This window comes from Botrytis cinerea, chromosome 9 (assembly GCF_000143535.2).
Source record: "Botrytis cinerea B05.10 chromosome 9, complete sequence".
Classification (NCBI taxonomy): domain Eukaryota; kingdom Fungi; phylum Ascomycota; class Leotiomycetes; order Helotiales; family Sclerotiniaceae; genus Botrytis; species Botrytis cinerea.
In genome coordinates, this window is record NC_037318.1 from 1,686,799 (window position 1) to 1,702,848 (window position 16,050).

At 41.8% G+C, this 16,050-nt stretch overlaps 6 protein-coding genes across 10 annotated transcripts; 3 read left to right on the plus strand and 3 right to left on the minus strand.

The window, feature by feature from the left end:
* The first annotated feature begins 330 nt into the window (after positions 1–330).
* Positions 331–3,230, plus strand: Bclcc3. 3 transcript variants are annotated; one of them, XM_024695181.1, is made up of 9 exons: positions 331–812; positions 962–1,069; positions 1,118–1,213; positions 1,269–1,290; positions 1,341–1,462; positions 1,512–1,590; positions 1,659–2,045; positions 2,093–2,814; positions 2,908–3,230. In XM_024695181.1, the coding sequence occupies exons 1-9, from the start codon at positions 729–731 to the stop codon at positions 3,088–3,090; spliced, it is 1,803 nt and encodes a 600-aa protein (XP_024550972.1). In that variant the 5' UTR covers positions 331–728; the 3' UTR covers positions 3,091–3,230. The 3 variants fall into 3 exon arrangements, with proteins under 3 accessions (XP_024550972.1, XP_024550973.1, XP_024550974.1); XM_024695180.1 differs by having other exon boundaries at positions 994–1,069; XM_024695179.1 differs by having other exon boundaries at positions 331–1,069.
* A 1,157-nt stretch (positions 3,231–4,387) lies between these two features.
* BCIN_09g04840 (hypothetical protein) lies at positions 4,388–5,467 on the minus strand. Its single transcript, XM_001551614.2, has 3 exons — positions 5,129–5,467; positions 4,928–5,058; positions 4,388–4,874 (listed from the first exon to the last, which is right to left on the minus strand). The coding sequence occupies exons 1-3, from the start codon at positions 5,406–5,408 to the stop codon at positions 4,683–4,685; spliced, it is 603 nt and encodes a 200-aa protein (XP_001551664.1). The 5' UTR covers positions 5,409–5,467; the 3' UTR covers positions 4,388–4,682.
* Positions 5,468–5,702: 235 nt separating this feature from the next.
* On the minus strand, positions 5,703–9,476 carry BCIN_09g04850 (hypothetical protein). The gene has a single exon (XM_001551615.2). The coding sequence runs from the start codon at positions 9,001–9,003 to the stop codon at positions 6,118–6,120; it is 2,886 nt and encodes a 961-aa protein (XP_001551665.1). The 5' UTR covers positions 9,004–9,476; the 3' UTR covers positions 5,703–6,117.
* Positions 9,477–9,987: 511 nt separating this feature from the next.
* On the plus strand, positions 9,988–11,387 carry BCIN_09g04860 (hypothetical protein). 3 transcript variants are annotated; one of them, XM_024695184.1, is made up of 4 exons: positions 9,988–10,380; positions 10,450–10,830; positions 10,906–11,094; positions 11,141–11,387. In XM_024695184.1, exons 1-4 carry the CDS (start codon positions 10,310–10,312, stop codon positions 11,181–11,183), a joined length of 684 nt encoding a protein of 227 aa, XP_024550977.1. In that variant the 5' UTR covers positions 9,988–10,309; the 3' UTR covers positions 11,184–11,387. The 3 variants fall into 3 exon arrangements, with proteins under 3 accessions (XP_024550977.1, XP_024550976.1, XP_024550975.1); XM_024695183.1 differs by having other exon boundaries at positions 11,154–11,387; XM_024695182.1 differs by having other exon boundaries at positions 10,906–11,387.
* A 36-nt stretch (positions 11,388–11,423) lies between these two features.
* On the plus strand, positions 11,424–12,836 carry BCIN_09g04870 (hypothetical protein). Its single transcript, XM_001551617.2, has 2 exons — positions 11,424–11,770; positions 12,029–12,836. Exons 1-2 carry the CDS (start codon positions 11,538–11,540, stop codon positions 12,615–12,617), a joined length of 822 nt encoding a protein of 273 aa, XP_001551667.1. The 5' UTR covers positions 11,424–11,537; the 3' UTR covers positions 12,618–12,836.
* Positions 12,837–13,325: 489 nt separating this feature from the next.
* BCIN_09g04880 (hypothetical protein) lies at positions 13,326–15,683 on the minus strand. The gene is made up of 5 exons (XM_001551618.2): positions 14,926–15,683; positions 14,547–14,870; positions 14,251–14,498; positions 13,897–14,147; positions 13,326–13,849 (listed from the first exon to the last, which is right to left on the minus strand). The coding sequence occupies exons 1-5, from the start codon at positions 15,221–15,223 to the stop codon at positions 13,798–13,800; spliced, it is 1,173 nt and encodes a 390-aa protein (XP_001551668.1). The 5' UTR covers positions 15,224–15,683; the 3' UTR covers positions 13,326–13,797.
* Positions 15,684–16,050: the final 367 nt, after the last annotated feature.

Below are 16,050 nucleotides of genomic sequence, written 5' to 3' on the forward strand. Positions count from 1 at the left end.
TTAGATCACACCAACATTTCATTTTAGTTCACACAACAGTTCATCGGTGTTCTACTTTGATTTGAGTAATGAGTGCTGGAAAATTTTGTAGTTTCATGATCCCAGACTAGAACCCCAATTTAAAAATTCCGGTCTCTTTAAGCCTTCCTTTGGTAAAGATCCAGCTTTCCCATTGTCATGAGTAGGAGATTTCAGGAAGACGGTGGATGGAAATTTGACATATCGCGTGTAGCTCACGTGATTAGCCTTTTCGCAGCATGCACGCTCGTTCTGTGCTCGACATTAATCTGACGGTAGATTGATATGCAGCTCGTGTGTGGAATTTTTCCAGAGCTTTGAAATGAATTCCAAACCTCTGCCGTGAGGTCCAAAGGGGCTACGTGGAAATGAGATTGCAACAATCTCATTCTCATCTCCGAGATGAGGAATCTTTATGATGTGGCTGTGAAGGGGTATTTCTCGTCTATCAATTGGCAATGCTCCACGATCATGAATTCGCCCACCTTTCTGCTTTTGTAATTGAAATTGGTGTTTGCACTTTCTAAATATCGCGTCACCTCAACGATTTATAATGTGAAGAGTCTCACATTGTGGTGATTTTCCGGTATTGATGGGGAATTCCGCTAGCTTTCCTCGTGATTTCTTATCGGCATTCCTCTCTATGGTGGCATGGAAGCTCTTAGGAATTCATCAACCTGTCATAATACATATCTGGCCCCAGCCATAGTATGAGCACGCATGCTAATTTTGAGCTCCTTTGCGGGAAATACTCAGTACTTCTTCTACGCGACGTGTCGATCAGGTATAAAACGGTAAGTCTGCCAAGTTCTGTCAATATTGTGGGATCTTTAGTCTACTGTTCATTTTAAGTATGGTTTCACATGTTTTCGGCAGAATTCTGTGCCTTGTTGGAAGTTACCTTCGTTTCATTGACTTAAGTGACTATTGTTTCTCTGAGCAGTCATCAATTCCAGCTGATAATACACCGACTAGTCGTGATTGCTGGGGAGCTTATGATATACACACTGATTACTCTAACGAGTGGCCGACGACAAATGTCGTCCGAGAAGTATGGAAATTTCTACATTTACATATTTTATCTCACATCATCTTCTAGTATGATTTGACTGCCAGTAACATGTGGATCGCGCCAGACGGGGTGGAAGTTCTGGGCATGGTTTTTAACTCTCAATTCCCGGCTCCGACAATTGAAGTAAGTCAATGCAATTTTCACGTTTGTGCACCTACTGATTTCCATGCGATTGCAGGCTGATTGGGGGGATACTTTGAGTATGAGACATGGGACTTGTTATAAGCATGCAGATTGACCTACTATACAGGGATAACGGTCCATAATAATTTGATGAATTTGAATGGCACCGCTGTTCATTGGCATGGCCTTCGCCAATTGAACAGTAATTGGCAAGACGGTGTCCCGGGAGTTTCGCAATGTCCAATCACGGTGATCTAAATCTAGCCATCTCAAAAAATGAAATACTGATCTGTGGCAGCCTTTTCAGTCCTATACATACGAATTCCAAGTGACTCAGTATGGAGTATCTTGGTATCATAGCCATTTTGCATTGCAATGTAAGTCTACGTTACGTGCATAGGTTCGTAATCTTCTACTGATCGATGTTGGTTAACGTTTGTGTTAGATCCGGCAGGACTTTATGGCCCTTTAAAAATCAATGGGCCAACAAGTCAAAACTATGATATTGATATTGGGCCGCTACTAATATCAGATTGGTTTCATCAAAGTCCTTTCTCACTATTCTATGAGGAATTATGTTGTAACACCCCTATACCAAATTCGCACCTGCTGCAGGGGCAAGGAGTTTACTACGACGAGACAACAGGCCTCAGAAGTGGCAGTTTCTACTCTCTTGGTGTGGCTAGAGGCAAAAAATACAAGATTAGTCTTGTTAATGCAGGAACTTCCACTCAATTCACATTCTGGATTGATGGTCACACATTTACTGTAGTTGGAACAGACTTTGTACCCATTGAAGGCTACGAAACAGACACTTTGAACATTGCAGTTGGTAAGTAAATTTGTGCAACCACAAGGAACATTCTTGACAAACTCTAGGTCAACGTTACGATATCATTATCAAAGCAAATGCAGGCTGCTCACACGGTACAAACTTCTGGATTCATGCTAGGGACTGTAACAGTCCAACACAAATATCAACCTTGGGTATTCTCAGATATGATCCGACATCAACTGAGCTTCCTCCGGATAGTCATGATAATCAGTTGAACTTTGGGTGTTTGGAACCTCCAGCCAAATTTCTGGTTCCTGTGGTTTCCAAGAAGGTTGGAAAGCCGATTAATGGACTTACACCAAACCAATACCTCAATGTATCCTTGCAGCCATATCCTAAGCTCGACCCAGATACCCACCTACTGAAGTGGAGCCTCAAAAACTACCCAATGTATCTTAATTGGAGCGTTCCTTCTCTCAAGCTCATCCAAGACAATTCGGACACGACGGGCGTGGCCTTTCCACAAGATTATGTACCAATATTTCTTGATTATCCGGATAATGATTGGCTATATTTCCTCATAGAAGGCATGTTCAATACTACAGACCCAACTATCGAAGTTTCAAATAGTAGCCACCCTATTCATTTGCATGGTCATGATTTTTCGATATTAGCCCAATCTCACACACCCTTTGATATTTCGACATTCTCCCCAAACCTTGATAATCCTCCAAGGAGAGACACTGCGATGTTACCTCAAAATGGATACTTGGTGATTGGCTTTGAAATGAACAACCCCGGAGCCTGGCTTCTTCACTGTCATATTGTAAGTAGTCTTGATCATTCTCTCACTATAGACGTTTATCTCTCTCGATAAGCTTCCTTATCGTCATTTAGAGCTAATTCTCTACCATTCCAGGCTTGGCACGCATCTTCTGGGATGGCAGTTCAATTTGTTGAGAGCTCCGGTCAACTACAGAGCATGATCAGGAAGGCTGGAATAATGTCAAGTTTAGAAGATCAATGTGATGCATGGACGAGCTGGTATTATGACTACAATGTACCCGCAGAACACACTCAGGATGCAGAGTCTGGGGTCTAGCCTTCCGAGTCTTGATTGGATCTTATGGATCTTCGCTTAATTGACTCCACGTGAAATTTAATTTCAGGGGTCAATTTTGTTTTTCGCATTTTACTCTTTTGCTCATTTATGTGCGTTCAATAACTTTGATTGCAAATACAAAATTACGCGCTGTCTGTCTAGTCTTTTTGAGATTGTCAAGTACGATAAATTAGAATCATTTCAAAAAGATAACTTTCCAAACAATTGAGAACATTGCCAAGTTGACTCAAACAGTTTTCTAGAATTCAGCTTCCAACAAACTTTGCTCAAAAAACTGCTTGAGAGCCAAAATTCAAGTGGTGTGCTAGAAAAATATGAGTATCATCAATCAATATTTGCAGAATTAGTAGTTTGCTTTGTTGGTAAAGAGGATTACAAGACAAAGCTATATAAGAACATCAGTCTACAGTAGAGTGAATAATTGACAATCACTTGTGTCGATATGTCCAAATTATTGACCATTGATATCATCTCGAAGTATGTCAAGTAATCTCCGAGGCATGGGGTCTACATTAGTGTTCCAGTGATTTTGGTACAAACCATTTCCTTCGATTCAGTTTAAGATAATGCAATTGACACCCTCTTTCTAATAGCATTGTCCAGCTTCACAACACATCTGGAAATAACCGTTCTTTCTATAATGATAAATCAATCATGTTACCTGATAATCTAGCTGGAAGCTATCGACGTTATAAGGAAGACACCAATACATTTGTAACGTGGTTATTAAATACTGCAGAAACTTGTGGGTAAAATCCCGGATATGAAGACGAAGCTCTCAAGCCGCAGTCAGCGAAGGCAAGCACTAGACTCAAAGGGAAGGCAAGAAAGGAAGCAAGAAAAGCTGCAATCGAGTCGCTACCACTCATACAAACTAATTTGAGGCATATTTCGACGAGAGATATATTGCTGCAGGCGGAGATTATCGCAAAACACAAGAGGCCACCCGTGGAAATGCCAAGAAAATATTCAGAACATCTTATTAGGGCGTGCAATAATCGCACAAACTCGCTGCGCTAATATAAGAGCTTTCTTCTTATCTCGCTTCAATATGACTTCACGCTAATTGAACGCACAGTGGTTTTGTAATAAGGAGACAGATCAACATACCGATCAATCCAACCGCACACATACTTATTTCATCTCAATAATCAAGAAAGCACTTATTATTCACTAAAATTATGTTTCTGAAAGAATCAGTGCTAGATTTTTAGTCGAAACCGAGGCAAATATGGAGTCTAATACTCGGTTCATAGGTAGTCAACACAAATTAACTTGCCACTTAAACAAAATTTATACCCATCTTTATATATGTGGTGAGTGTATCTCAGCACTTCATGCACATGGAACACAACGAGTATGTAGATAAAATGATCAAAAGCCTCATGTTCAGCTTGAAAGTCTTCTCAGATCAGCTATGCCAAGAATACTTCTAATAAGTATATTCTGAGAATGCTTCTGAATCTTGTCTCTATTCAGAAACTCTTCCTGCCAGTCAAGATCCCTCTCACCCCATCAAAATATCTCATAACTCCAATCACGCAACTTCATTAACTCCCCCATCCATTCCATTACCTCCCTCTCCATCCACTGGAACTAGTTTCCTGGGCGTTCTCCGCCGCGGGTTCCTTACACCACCGCTTATGCCTTGCCTTCCAATCCTCTGTTTGACAGTCTTTACTACAATACCATGTACACTTGCATCTCGCACAATTCTTGAGTTCATTTCGCTTTGAATTGACGTTCATGCTGCCGAGTGGACACTTATAACAGCTGATTAGCTTCGTTGCAATGTTCAGACAGAGAAAACACTCACGTTAAAGTTCGAACAGATCATATTCTCCGGGTTTCTTTCTCTCGCCTCTCTCGCCTTCACGACATCGCCCTTCATCTCCCATAGTTGACCGAGATTATCACGAGTGCAAGCCGCGTCGAAATCGTTGATGACTATCGTATACCCCCCATCAGCATTTTTCTTCTCGCCTTGTAATACTCAATCCAAATGAAAACAACATACCACTTCTAATCCTATCAGCCTCCTCCAACATCTTCTGCGCATCATCTAATTTGCCCTCCATCTTCAAATACAATTCTCCCAACGAATTTCTTGCAAGAGCAGTCTGGATTGAATCTTCACCGGTAATTTCGATCTTCCTCGCGAGAGATCTCAAGAACAACCCTTCTGCGCTGGTAAAATCACCACGTGCTTCCAGTTGATTGGCTTGGTTATTCCACTGTCCTGCTTCCATAATTTTCATTCCTTTGTTAGCGTCGCCGCTGAAAATGATGGAAGACATCTTGGGTTTTGGTTTGTGTTGTGTGTTTTGCTACTATTGAAAGAGAAAATTTGAAGGTCTTGTTGAAGTTTAATGAAATCAAAAGTGAGAGGGCAGAGAAAATTAATTGCCTTTACGAAATTGAACTTGAGTGAATTTTGCGTATCACAATCAATTGCGAATGAATTAGTTCTTAAGAAAATGGGAGGCGCGTGAGGAGTGGGAAAATATCTCGCGTGGAAACGTGGCGTCAATAAAATATTTGAGTATCACAAAGTTCTCAAATGGAAGAGGGCAGTTAAAAGGGCATGACTCTGTATTAAATGTAAAGTCAGTACCGCAATTAGTTTATAGTCATGCAATCAAGCAAGCAAATCATTATTGGTGGAAGGAAAAGAAGGAAACATTGCATCATCAGATGTTGAGCTTGGAAACAATGTGATCTTAGAAACACAAGATTCACACAAGACCAAGACTTTCCCACAACAATTGGGTTACGAGCAAGGTCCTTCGTGTTGTTTAGAGAGCTTCATTTGGAAGAAGAGAGGGAACCAGAAGGTGTTCACGAAGCTCAAATGATGTGAACGCCTTTGGCAAACCAACGTATTTCATCAATGTTTGGCTATATTGCAAAGAATGACATATCCAGATCCAAATACATATCCATGTTCAACTCACGTCCCAGTCAAAAATCCCCAACACCAATTCCAAGCCTTTCTTGTACTCCATATCACAAAGATCCCGTGAGCCTCAAATCCCTGGAACTAGCACCCACCCTAATCGTAAAACTTCCCTCTGTGGGCATGACCCAATTCTGCTTTACTACATCCCAATAACTCAAATCCCTTCTCGTCAAGTCAAACTTCACTGTTGTCGTCTCATCCTTTTTAAGTTCAACTTTCTCGAATCCCCTCAAGACCCTGACTGGAAAATCGACATTGGCAGCTTCACCCCTAATTTTGTCATATTCGAGGTATAATTGTGCTACTTCTTTGCCGGTCACACTCCCAGTATTCTTGAGGTCAACCGATACAGTCGCATAAACAGTCCAGAGGTCAGGATTACCACCTTCATCTCCACCAGCAGGTGATGGGGTCTGTTCATTGTCATATCCCTCTGGATATGGGTATCTGCCCTCCTCAATATCCGAGACTTTTTCGATATATGGATAAATGAATTTAGAGAGTTTCCTGAAATTTGATGGGAAGAGGGCTTCACTAGCGTCTGGTATTTTTTCATCGAAAGTAGGTGGAAGAATTCCATCTGGGCGAGGAGCTGGGAAAGATGATTTGGGTAAAATTGCGTCTACCTGGAGGTTTGTGTATTCAAAGGTGGTGTATGAGAGTCCGAAGCCAAACTCAAATGTAGGTTCCAAATTGTATTTGTCGAAGTGGCGATAATCAATGTACAATCCTTCTGTAAAATTCTGCTGTGGAACAACACCATTCGGATAGTACAAAACCTGGCCACCAGAACCATAATCTTGCAGAGATTTTCCAATGGTATAAGGTAGCTTACCACTTGGATTGACATTTCCGAGTAATATGTCAGCAATTGCATTTCCACTTTCCTGCCCAGGGAGATTTGCCATTATCACTGCTTTGACTCCTGGCAGACCAATCCACTCATCCATGACAACTGGTCCGACAGCATGGACTACAACAATTGTGCTACCTTCCCCTCCTCCACACCCTTCAGCAACTTGTTTCACAAGTTTCTCGCCTCCATGTTGTAGGTTCAAGTCATTGCGGTCGCCACGAATGCCTTCGTAACTAATATATCCTTCTCCGCCATCAGAATTGACAAATACGATGCAAACATCTTGATCTTTGATAATTGCTGGAGCCTTCTTCAATGGAGGAGAGTTTGTAGGAAAGACAGTAATATAGACATGTTCTGGGTTGAACGATTTCTTGATACCTGAGATTGGAGAAACCAAGTAAGGAAAGTCGACAGCGCCAGACCCCCATCCGGATCCTAATGTACCTTTGTTGCAGCCTCTATCTGGGCATATATTTGGACCTTCACCTTCACTTGCATCCTCACCGAAGATCCCTATTCTGTATGCAAGTTCATGCTTATCTGGTGAGCTCCAACCATTCTTGTTCAGAGGTAGTAAATTGTCCTCGTTCTTTAGTAGCACAGTTCCCTCAGTGGCTACTTGACGTGCTATAATAGAATGCGCTTCATCGCCTGTACCTTGAACATCGATAAATTTGTTGACAACTTTCTCATCCTTGTCATCAGAACTTCCAGCATTAATAAATCCTTTCTCTTCATTGGTCCACGAGGAAAAGTTGGGACCTTCACCATCATATTTTGATTTATCATCTTGTCCCAACTGATACCAAGCAGCTACAATTCTGGTCACCATGTCATTGAGCCTCGAGACGGGCAACGACCCATTAAGAACTGATTTACTCAACTCGGGACCCCATAGTGACTTTCCATCAACCCAAATAAGGCCGTCTCCTGGCATAGTCATATCGAGCCCAGCAAGTGCGCTTGCTACACCAGATCTTTGCGCAAGCCAATCGGATTGAACAAAGCCTTGAAACCCAAGTTCATCTTTCAGGATTCCATTAAGCAGCTTCGAGTTTCCACACGAGTATGAGTTGTTCACCATTTGGTAACTGCACATAACGCTGGCTACTCCAGCTTTTACAGCATCTCCGAAAGGCCACCCATACAGTTCATGCAGAGATCGATCGTCAATGTTGGATGACATGGCATTTGGTAATCCCCACTCATAACTTTGTCTGAAATGTTCTTGCTCATTCCCAACAAAATGCTTAATCGTAGCAATAACGCCTTCTTCTTGAATGCCTTTGATGGTTTGAGCTGCGGCAATACCTTGAAGATATGGATCTGTGCCGAATCCTTCCCAGTTCCGCCCGCCTGCGGGCATTCGACCTATTGGTCCAACACAGGGTCCCAAGAGCACATTAACTCCCTTCAATCTGGCTTCTTGGCCATGTGCCTTACCTCGCTTGTACATCAATTCCTTGTTGAATGTCGCCCCAACAGTGATACCTGCTGGAAAAGCCGTTGCGTTATCGGCGAATCGTAGCCCCAAGGGTCCGTCTTGCAAGGCGAGGCCAGGGAAGCCTACATTCAATGCAGGACCAGTATTACCAACTGCAAGACCCATCTGCCATCCAGTACCCGTAGTAATATTTACCTTTTCCGGCAACGTCATTTTTTCGACCAACGCGGCGGCCTTCTTATAACTCTCGCTCCATTGTGAAACTGTGCCTCCGGGTGGTGTTGGGTACCATGGCGGCGACTGTCCAGTTGCAGGTGTTTTCTTATATAACCAGAACCCTCCTCCCGCGAGCACCGACCAAAACGCTACTCCAACAATAATTGTAATTATAAGAATTTTCGACCGTCGAGCCAAAGTACGTCGTAGATTACTCAATCGAGTATTGGTATGATACGCAGGCACTGAAACCTGAGGGTGATTTGGATTGAGGTAATCCGAGGCGTCAATATCAGATTCCTCTGAATTTCGATAGGCATCTTCGAACGATTTTCGAATTGGGGTTTGTCCATTATCGTCATAATCTCGCAGAAGCCCTTCGCGGCTCTGGTTTTCTTCTTTGCTGCGATCCATTTTGGATGGATGTTTAAATTGAGTTTGATCCCGCTTTGTTGTAGCTGATACTGTGCCAAGTATGCTTCTCAGCTCAAAGGGTGTGGACTCGACATATAATCATTCAAAGCTGTAGGGAAATGGAAAGAATCACAGATTCATCAATCGAGGAGATATATCATGAGATTTAGAGATGAGAATAAACAAAATCTGAATCAAAGCAACCTACATAAGAAGGGGTCAATGAATATTGGGCAGAAGCAAATCTAGTGTTTGCTTTGGACCAATGTTGTTGGGTGCTCTCAGACGGCAAGGTTGGGTAGCTTCCTCGGTTACAAATAACATAGTGAACTGACTCAAAATCTGTCAACAATTGAAGGAACATTAAAACAAGGTCGGATTTTCTCTTTGGCGCCTGCATAAATTGGGTCAAGAGTCGCACACTATAAGGGTGTCAATCAGCGATGCAATTGTCAGTTGCAAAAGCTTCATTCAAAATGTGAGTGAGGTCGACATGAAAGAAGAAATTCCACTTTCTAATGTGGGCTTCCGACATCCCCGGTGAGCTTTGACCAATTGTTCACAAGGCACAGATATCAAGGAGAATTAATTATGGCTTTTGTTCCCATCACAACAACTGCACAAATCAAGATTCTCGTATTAGTCCAAAATCCACAAGATTCTACATATTAATTAGCAAGTGCAATGAATTACTTCCAATCATGATTATTAGGTGCTGCCGATCATTCAGCCGATATGAAAGTAGCAAGTGCGCCTTTCGATAGGTTATGCAATCATATTCAACCACAGTCGCAACAATGACTGAAAAGGGTTGCAGGTGGCGATGAATATGCAGTAATCATCATGCAAGTGAAGCCAGTAATAGAAAGACTTGCGTGTTGCGATCACGATCTGGGGGTATCATTCTTACCTTCTCACAGGATCCGACAGAGAGTTGACGAGTGATTCAACAACGATTATTCTATCAGCTACTGAATACGTTTTGGTCTTGTCCTGGATAATCCTCACATTTTGCTTATCATTCAGCTGTGTAAACACTTGAATAGTTTCAATATTCTCAAGAAGCTAAATGCTGTGAAGCCACAGTTTCATCTACAGCCGCTATGTATACTGGTTTTAGAGCCGAATACCACCCACACCAAAGTACTTTGCTTGAAGATGGAGAGTTGATCCTGGCCTGAAATATCAGCTGCGCTTTCCAGCTGCTAAAATAGGAGCCTTAGCTGACATTGAATTTATTTTCATCTTGTTCAGTCGGAGAAACCCAACAATCCAGAATCACAATCACACTGTTCGGTCAACTATCATGGATTGTCAAACGAACCAACTTTTGCCCATCATCAGTTCTCCGACAACTGATCTAGAGCTTCAACGGTTGTGAAATGAGGCTCGGGAAGAATTTCGTACAAACACAAAAAGAGAGCTAGTATTGACCCCTCCGAAAAGGATAGAGGATGTTTTGGCACAGCTTAAGGACAGATTCCAGTCCGAGGATGGAGGAAAATCCAGTACTAAACACAAGATCAAAGATGCCATTGAAAAGTTTCTTAAATACATCCAATTAATCGGCGGTGTAGCCGCAGAAGCTGCATCTACTGTTTTCGCTCCTGCAACGTTATGCTTCAATGCTATCTCTTTCCTGATTGATATTCCTCAAAGGGTCACTGAAATTTATGAAGGCTTGGAAAACTTGTTCGAAGAAATGACCCACGCTATGGTTCTTTTAGATATTTACGGAAACTATAAGAAGTTCGATCGAGAACTCAAAGATGGCATTCACAAAATCATGGTCTCGATAGTGAGAATTTGTGGTCTATCTATCAATATGTGAAGTCGCATCCGAAACTGTTTCTTTTACAATATCCATCGGTCCTTCTCTCACGTAAACTAACACACTTTTAGAATCGATGGTGGTAAAAAGGCTAAGATTAAGACTATATTGAAAGTCACTTTCTTAAAAGGTGACTCGGGTATCAAGGATGAATTAAGCAAATTCAATGCGTTAATTACGAAGCAAAATGATCTCACGGGGGTGATCACTTTGAAGAGCGTTCTCGATAACTCAGCAGTCGCCAATGAACTACTGAAAGGGTAGGTTTCTTTCACAAGAATGCAGGAAATACTTACCAAACAACAGTACGTGCTCGCAGAACAGCAAAATTACATCGCAGACGAAGTAACATACGTGATGAATGATGTCAAAGCCAGCAAGGATGAGAAGATTATATCAGATCGTGTGGAGAAAATTTCAAGACTCTTGTCGATACCCCAAGGATTGACTAAATCAAATGCGGCTAATGAGGAACTCAAAGACATAAGAAAACAATTTCCAAAAGACGGCTTCAGGTGGCTATCTAAAGTGAATGACTACGACGAATGGCTCAAGTTGTCATCAGACTCCGCTTCCAGATCATCTTCTCGGCTATTGTTCGTGTCTGGGGGGATCAAGACGGGAAAGTCCTGCCTCGTGGCATCAATAGAAGAGGACTTGAGGAACAGAAAGATAGCAAGCTCCATCTGAAGATCCAAATAAAATGGCACAAGAGATCATTGCCGATCTCAACACCTCTCTCAGTGCTCGTGATATTAGGCAGTTAAATGAGATCCTCGACTGGGCTATATTTGGCTACAAATATTCTACCATTGACCAAATTAGGGCGCCACTTTGGCTTAGTTCAGGCAAATTGCCCGTACAACCTTTAGAGAGGAAGTTGAAGGAAAATTCCGGTAAGGTTTTCCCTAATCTAGAAGATGGCACTGTCAGCGTGTATGATCCAATTGTGTCTTTGTTTAAAGACTCGAATTCGAGCGCTATGTCTATTGGGGAAAGTTTCTGCCTATGACATCGAAACAGCTAGAATAAGCAAGACACTATCTATAGATCGAGCCGACCTATTTTCAGTTCAGCGTTTTTTGGGGGGGGGGGGAGGGGAGGATCTCACAGAAAAAATTGAAATTGGGAAATTTGATTTCTCCCCTAGGGATTCCGGCAACGAAAATAAAATTGATATCAACTCCACTCCAGTCCAAGCCAATTGCCGCTACTTGCATCATACTATTCACAGTTCAAGGATTTCCTCAAGGCACGAAACGTGTTCAGAGATGATACGGTCACTTCGATAGCTATATTAGATGACGGTCCAGGCAATGATTCGATTGGATATGAAACTTTGGCATGGATCCTTCCTCATGCCGGGGATGATCAATATGCGCTCAGCATTCGGTCTTTGATTTGTCCAGATACTTCGATATGGAGTAACGATGGTCAGGACGATCAAGAAGAATATTCTATTGAAAGTACCAGGAATGGTCCCATAAAGCTGTCATGTGAAGGTGCATGCGGAAAAAAATGGACATACGCAGATGATTTCTATGTATGCAAATCATGCGATAGGATAGCATTTTGTAGCAATTGCTTGGAAAAGCTCAAGAGAAACCGTTTGGCCAGATGGAATTGTCGTCCTGAGCATAGTTGGTTACATATTCCGCCATGGAAAGACGATAATGAACCCGGTAAAGGAATGATTAGGGTGCTGGATGAAGCGGGCAGTCCAAAGGAGGTGAAAATTAGTGACTGGATCAAGGATCTGAAAAGAATCTGGGATATTGAGTGAGAATAGATTATTGGTTGTTCTCATTCAAGAGGTGGGAACAGCTGAAGCTTCTAGAAATTCCAATTCTACCTCCATGCGAGATATTCTAGCGGCAGATTCGACAGTTGGACCGTCGAAACCAATTAGGAGAACAGGGGAAGGGGGGCTCATATATTCTTCTATCTGCTTTTCCGTAACAAGCTGATCATCTTTTTCATTAAGAATCAAATAAAAATTTTACTTGGGCTAATAAGAATACGAATTTCACTTTCTTTTTTCTCCTAATCTTAGTTTCAACCGCTACCTTGAAATATATGGAATAAAAACAACAAGAACTACCCGACAATAATTGCGAATAATCTTTATGTACAGAATTATCCTTGTCGTAAACAACGGTCGCGCCTGTGAGCCGTATTGAACAGTGACTTATGCAGTAGTTATTAACCTTGTTCCCAACAGTTTTATAGTAGGGCTTAGCCCCCACCGTTCACACTACAACTAATCGGGCTATATCAAATCTAGGATGAATCTACTCTCGTAGAATAGTTAGTGGGAAAGCTCTTAGGTTATGGAGTTTCTGTCTGTGATAAATCTATTGTATCACCATTTTTATATACACATCTTTCTTATTTATTTAAACACACGAATATGATAACATTGAATGAGTCATTATTCTAGATTTCTAGAATCTTGCAAGTTGTAGCGGGTGGATGGCCGGACAACTATGCCTGTCATGTTCCCATGCTAGGATAATTCGGTGACTGTACTTTTAGATCGACCATACAAGGGTGGAACTAAGCACTAGTTAAGGTTCTCACTGATCCCGACCGGATATCATATTAATATGCCAGCGAATTACGGTATGTAGTGGCGGTTTCCTGGGAGATGAAATCCGAGCCGAGATGGTTGATGAATCACTCGCAGCCGAACCTAATGCGTACGACCTCATGAACCTCTCAGAAACACCTCATTCTTGAAAATCGTTTTCGACATGCAAAATTATGAAATCGTCTACTACTATGAACTTGAGATACAATTGCAAAAACGAGCGACTAATTCACATATACACTTCTTCATCACCGAAATCAGCCTGCGAGCTGAGTGAATACATGGATAAAGAAAGAAAGTAAGACCATCGAAATTCTCCCTTCGTCTCTTGTACAACAGCTCCAGTCATGAATCTTTCTGTGTTCCAATAACACTAATCCCCACGTCCAAGATTCCCCAAAAACTGTACTAGAAAGGCACAATATCTATTGATATTAGCAGGATTTATGCTACTCGATCGATCAACACTTACGCAACTGTCGCTACGAATGCTTCAAACTGGCTGGCCGGCGTTCCAAGAGTCACAACTATATATACCAAGATAGTGAAGACTAATACCACCAATACCATGAGTCCACGAGAGAGATCAAGCAAGAACAAGAGACAAATAGGAGCAATGAGCATGCTGGTTAGGACAATGAGCGACAGAATTTGAGCCAAGCCCGACTGCAATCCTTCATCGTAATATGATGTTTGGTCATCGCCCTTTATCTTGAGGAATTGCTGAAAAGTACCAATCAGCGTTTCGTTAATCTCACTCGCATTTGCGACTGCGAAGCAAAGTAATAGCAGATTCGCAAATACTTGGGAGGAAACATTATCTCACCTTGAGAGGTGATCCAGGATACTTGAAAAGATGACTGCTAAGCACTTCTTTGAAAGGGTTGTCTCTCTCTTTATTGTCTAAAGAGATGAAATCATTATGATGATAGATGAATTCCTCTGCCTCATTACCGTTGAGACGTTTAACACCGAGGGGCCTGTTATTCAATATCCAATGGAAAACTGAATCGTAAATACGTTTTGGGGGGCGGTAGAGAGCGTTTATTTTGGCATATACCAGTAATGTCTTATCTGCTTTGATTGTCAATAGTGCTCAGTGGTCCGTAAATTGGGACTAACCATATTGCATTTGCTTGGTTTCCAACAGAGACATGAGTGTATCTTTGGTCCATGTATCATACTGGCTCTCATTATCTTCGGATATAACTCCTTCGCTCTCTTGCTCATGCAAGTGTCCCTTCAATCGATAAAACGCCGCTGTATTCAATGCTGCAAGGTCCTTATTGTCTCTTCTCCGAAGTTCTCGTGCAATGTCTGTTAGTTCAATTTCTTTATAAATCAAGATACGGATATGGTTTTCGTGGAATGCACGGAAAATCGCGAAGTCTTTATGGGTTGCTAGAAAACGTGCAAGTTTCGGAATACCAGTTTCGAAATCCTCCCCTATTTGTTGTTAGTTCACATGCTTCAATGAAGCATCTTGCATCTCGATACTTACAGATATAGTCTTTCTTCAAATTCTCCATCAACTCCTTGTGGCTAGGCTTATCATTATCTTTCCTCAATCTCTCCTGGGTCAAGGTTCTCTCCGTGTCAACTGAGGATTTTGTGCTCTCTCTTACAGCACCAGCATACTGGTCAGTATTGCGACGGCGAATCCCCCCAGACTGAACAGATTGCGAGCTTATTACAGCCTCACGCTCATTATCTTTGGCAGTATTATCAAGTTGTTGTAAGAAACGCACTGCTGGATTTGCGCGAGGGGCTTCCGCAGTAGCTTCAAGATCAGGCTCCATGACGATATTCAGATACTCGATATATACAAAACAGAAATGAGGGCATCGTGAAAATCTCACTTCTTCAAATTGGTAGGCAACTTTGCGGCCCAATACTCGAGGCTGTAGACCCAGAGACCCGGTTCATGTCAGCAAAATGCAACATCACCACACCATCATGACTCGTTGGCGAACAAATGAGAGGGTTCCATCCTGCAGCACTTCGAAAATAGCTTCAAATCGTCGCAAGCCTGATTCATTCTTATCTGTCTATCAAACGATGTGACTTTTTCCCTGCAAAAATTACAGCAATATGGTAGGTCTTTATAAAGTTTTTTTATCGTGGATTATGAGAGTAGGAAAGTGTATGGGAATGGGGTATGGGGAATCGGAAATGATACTTGACTTATTTATGCAATGAAATATTGTGTCCAATTAGAACGAATCCTCAAAACTCGTGATCGCGATGTTTCATTGGGCCAAATTGACGACTTCACAAAGAGTATCGTATTCTACAAGTTTAATATCTAGTTTTTCAATTATGTAGATGTATATAGATCAATTGAAATTTATAATTTGAACATAACAAGAGCAGATTTTACCAACTTTTTCCCCTAAATAAAGTGTAAATGCAAAAGAAATCCAAACATTTTCTCTAAAGACACACAAATAGCTGGAAGTACCTATCAAAAACAAACAATTCATCCTCTGACTGTCTCCATGAAATACATATAATCCCAAGTATTACGCTCCAGGCACAGTAGTAGTGAATAACACAGTTTCACGTCGGACATATCCCCCACCAAACTCCAACCATCAGGTGCGAATGCCCAATTTGAGATCTTCGA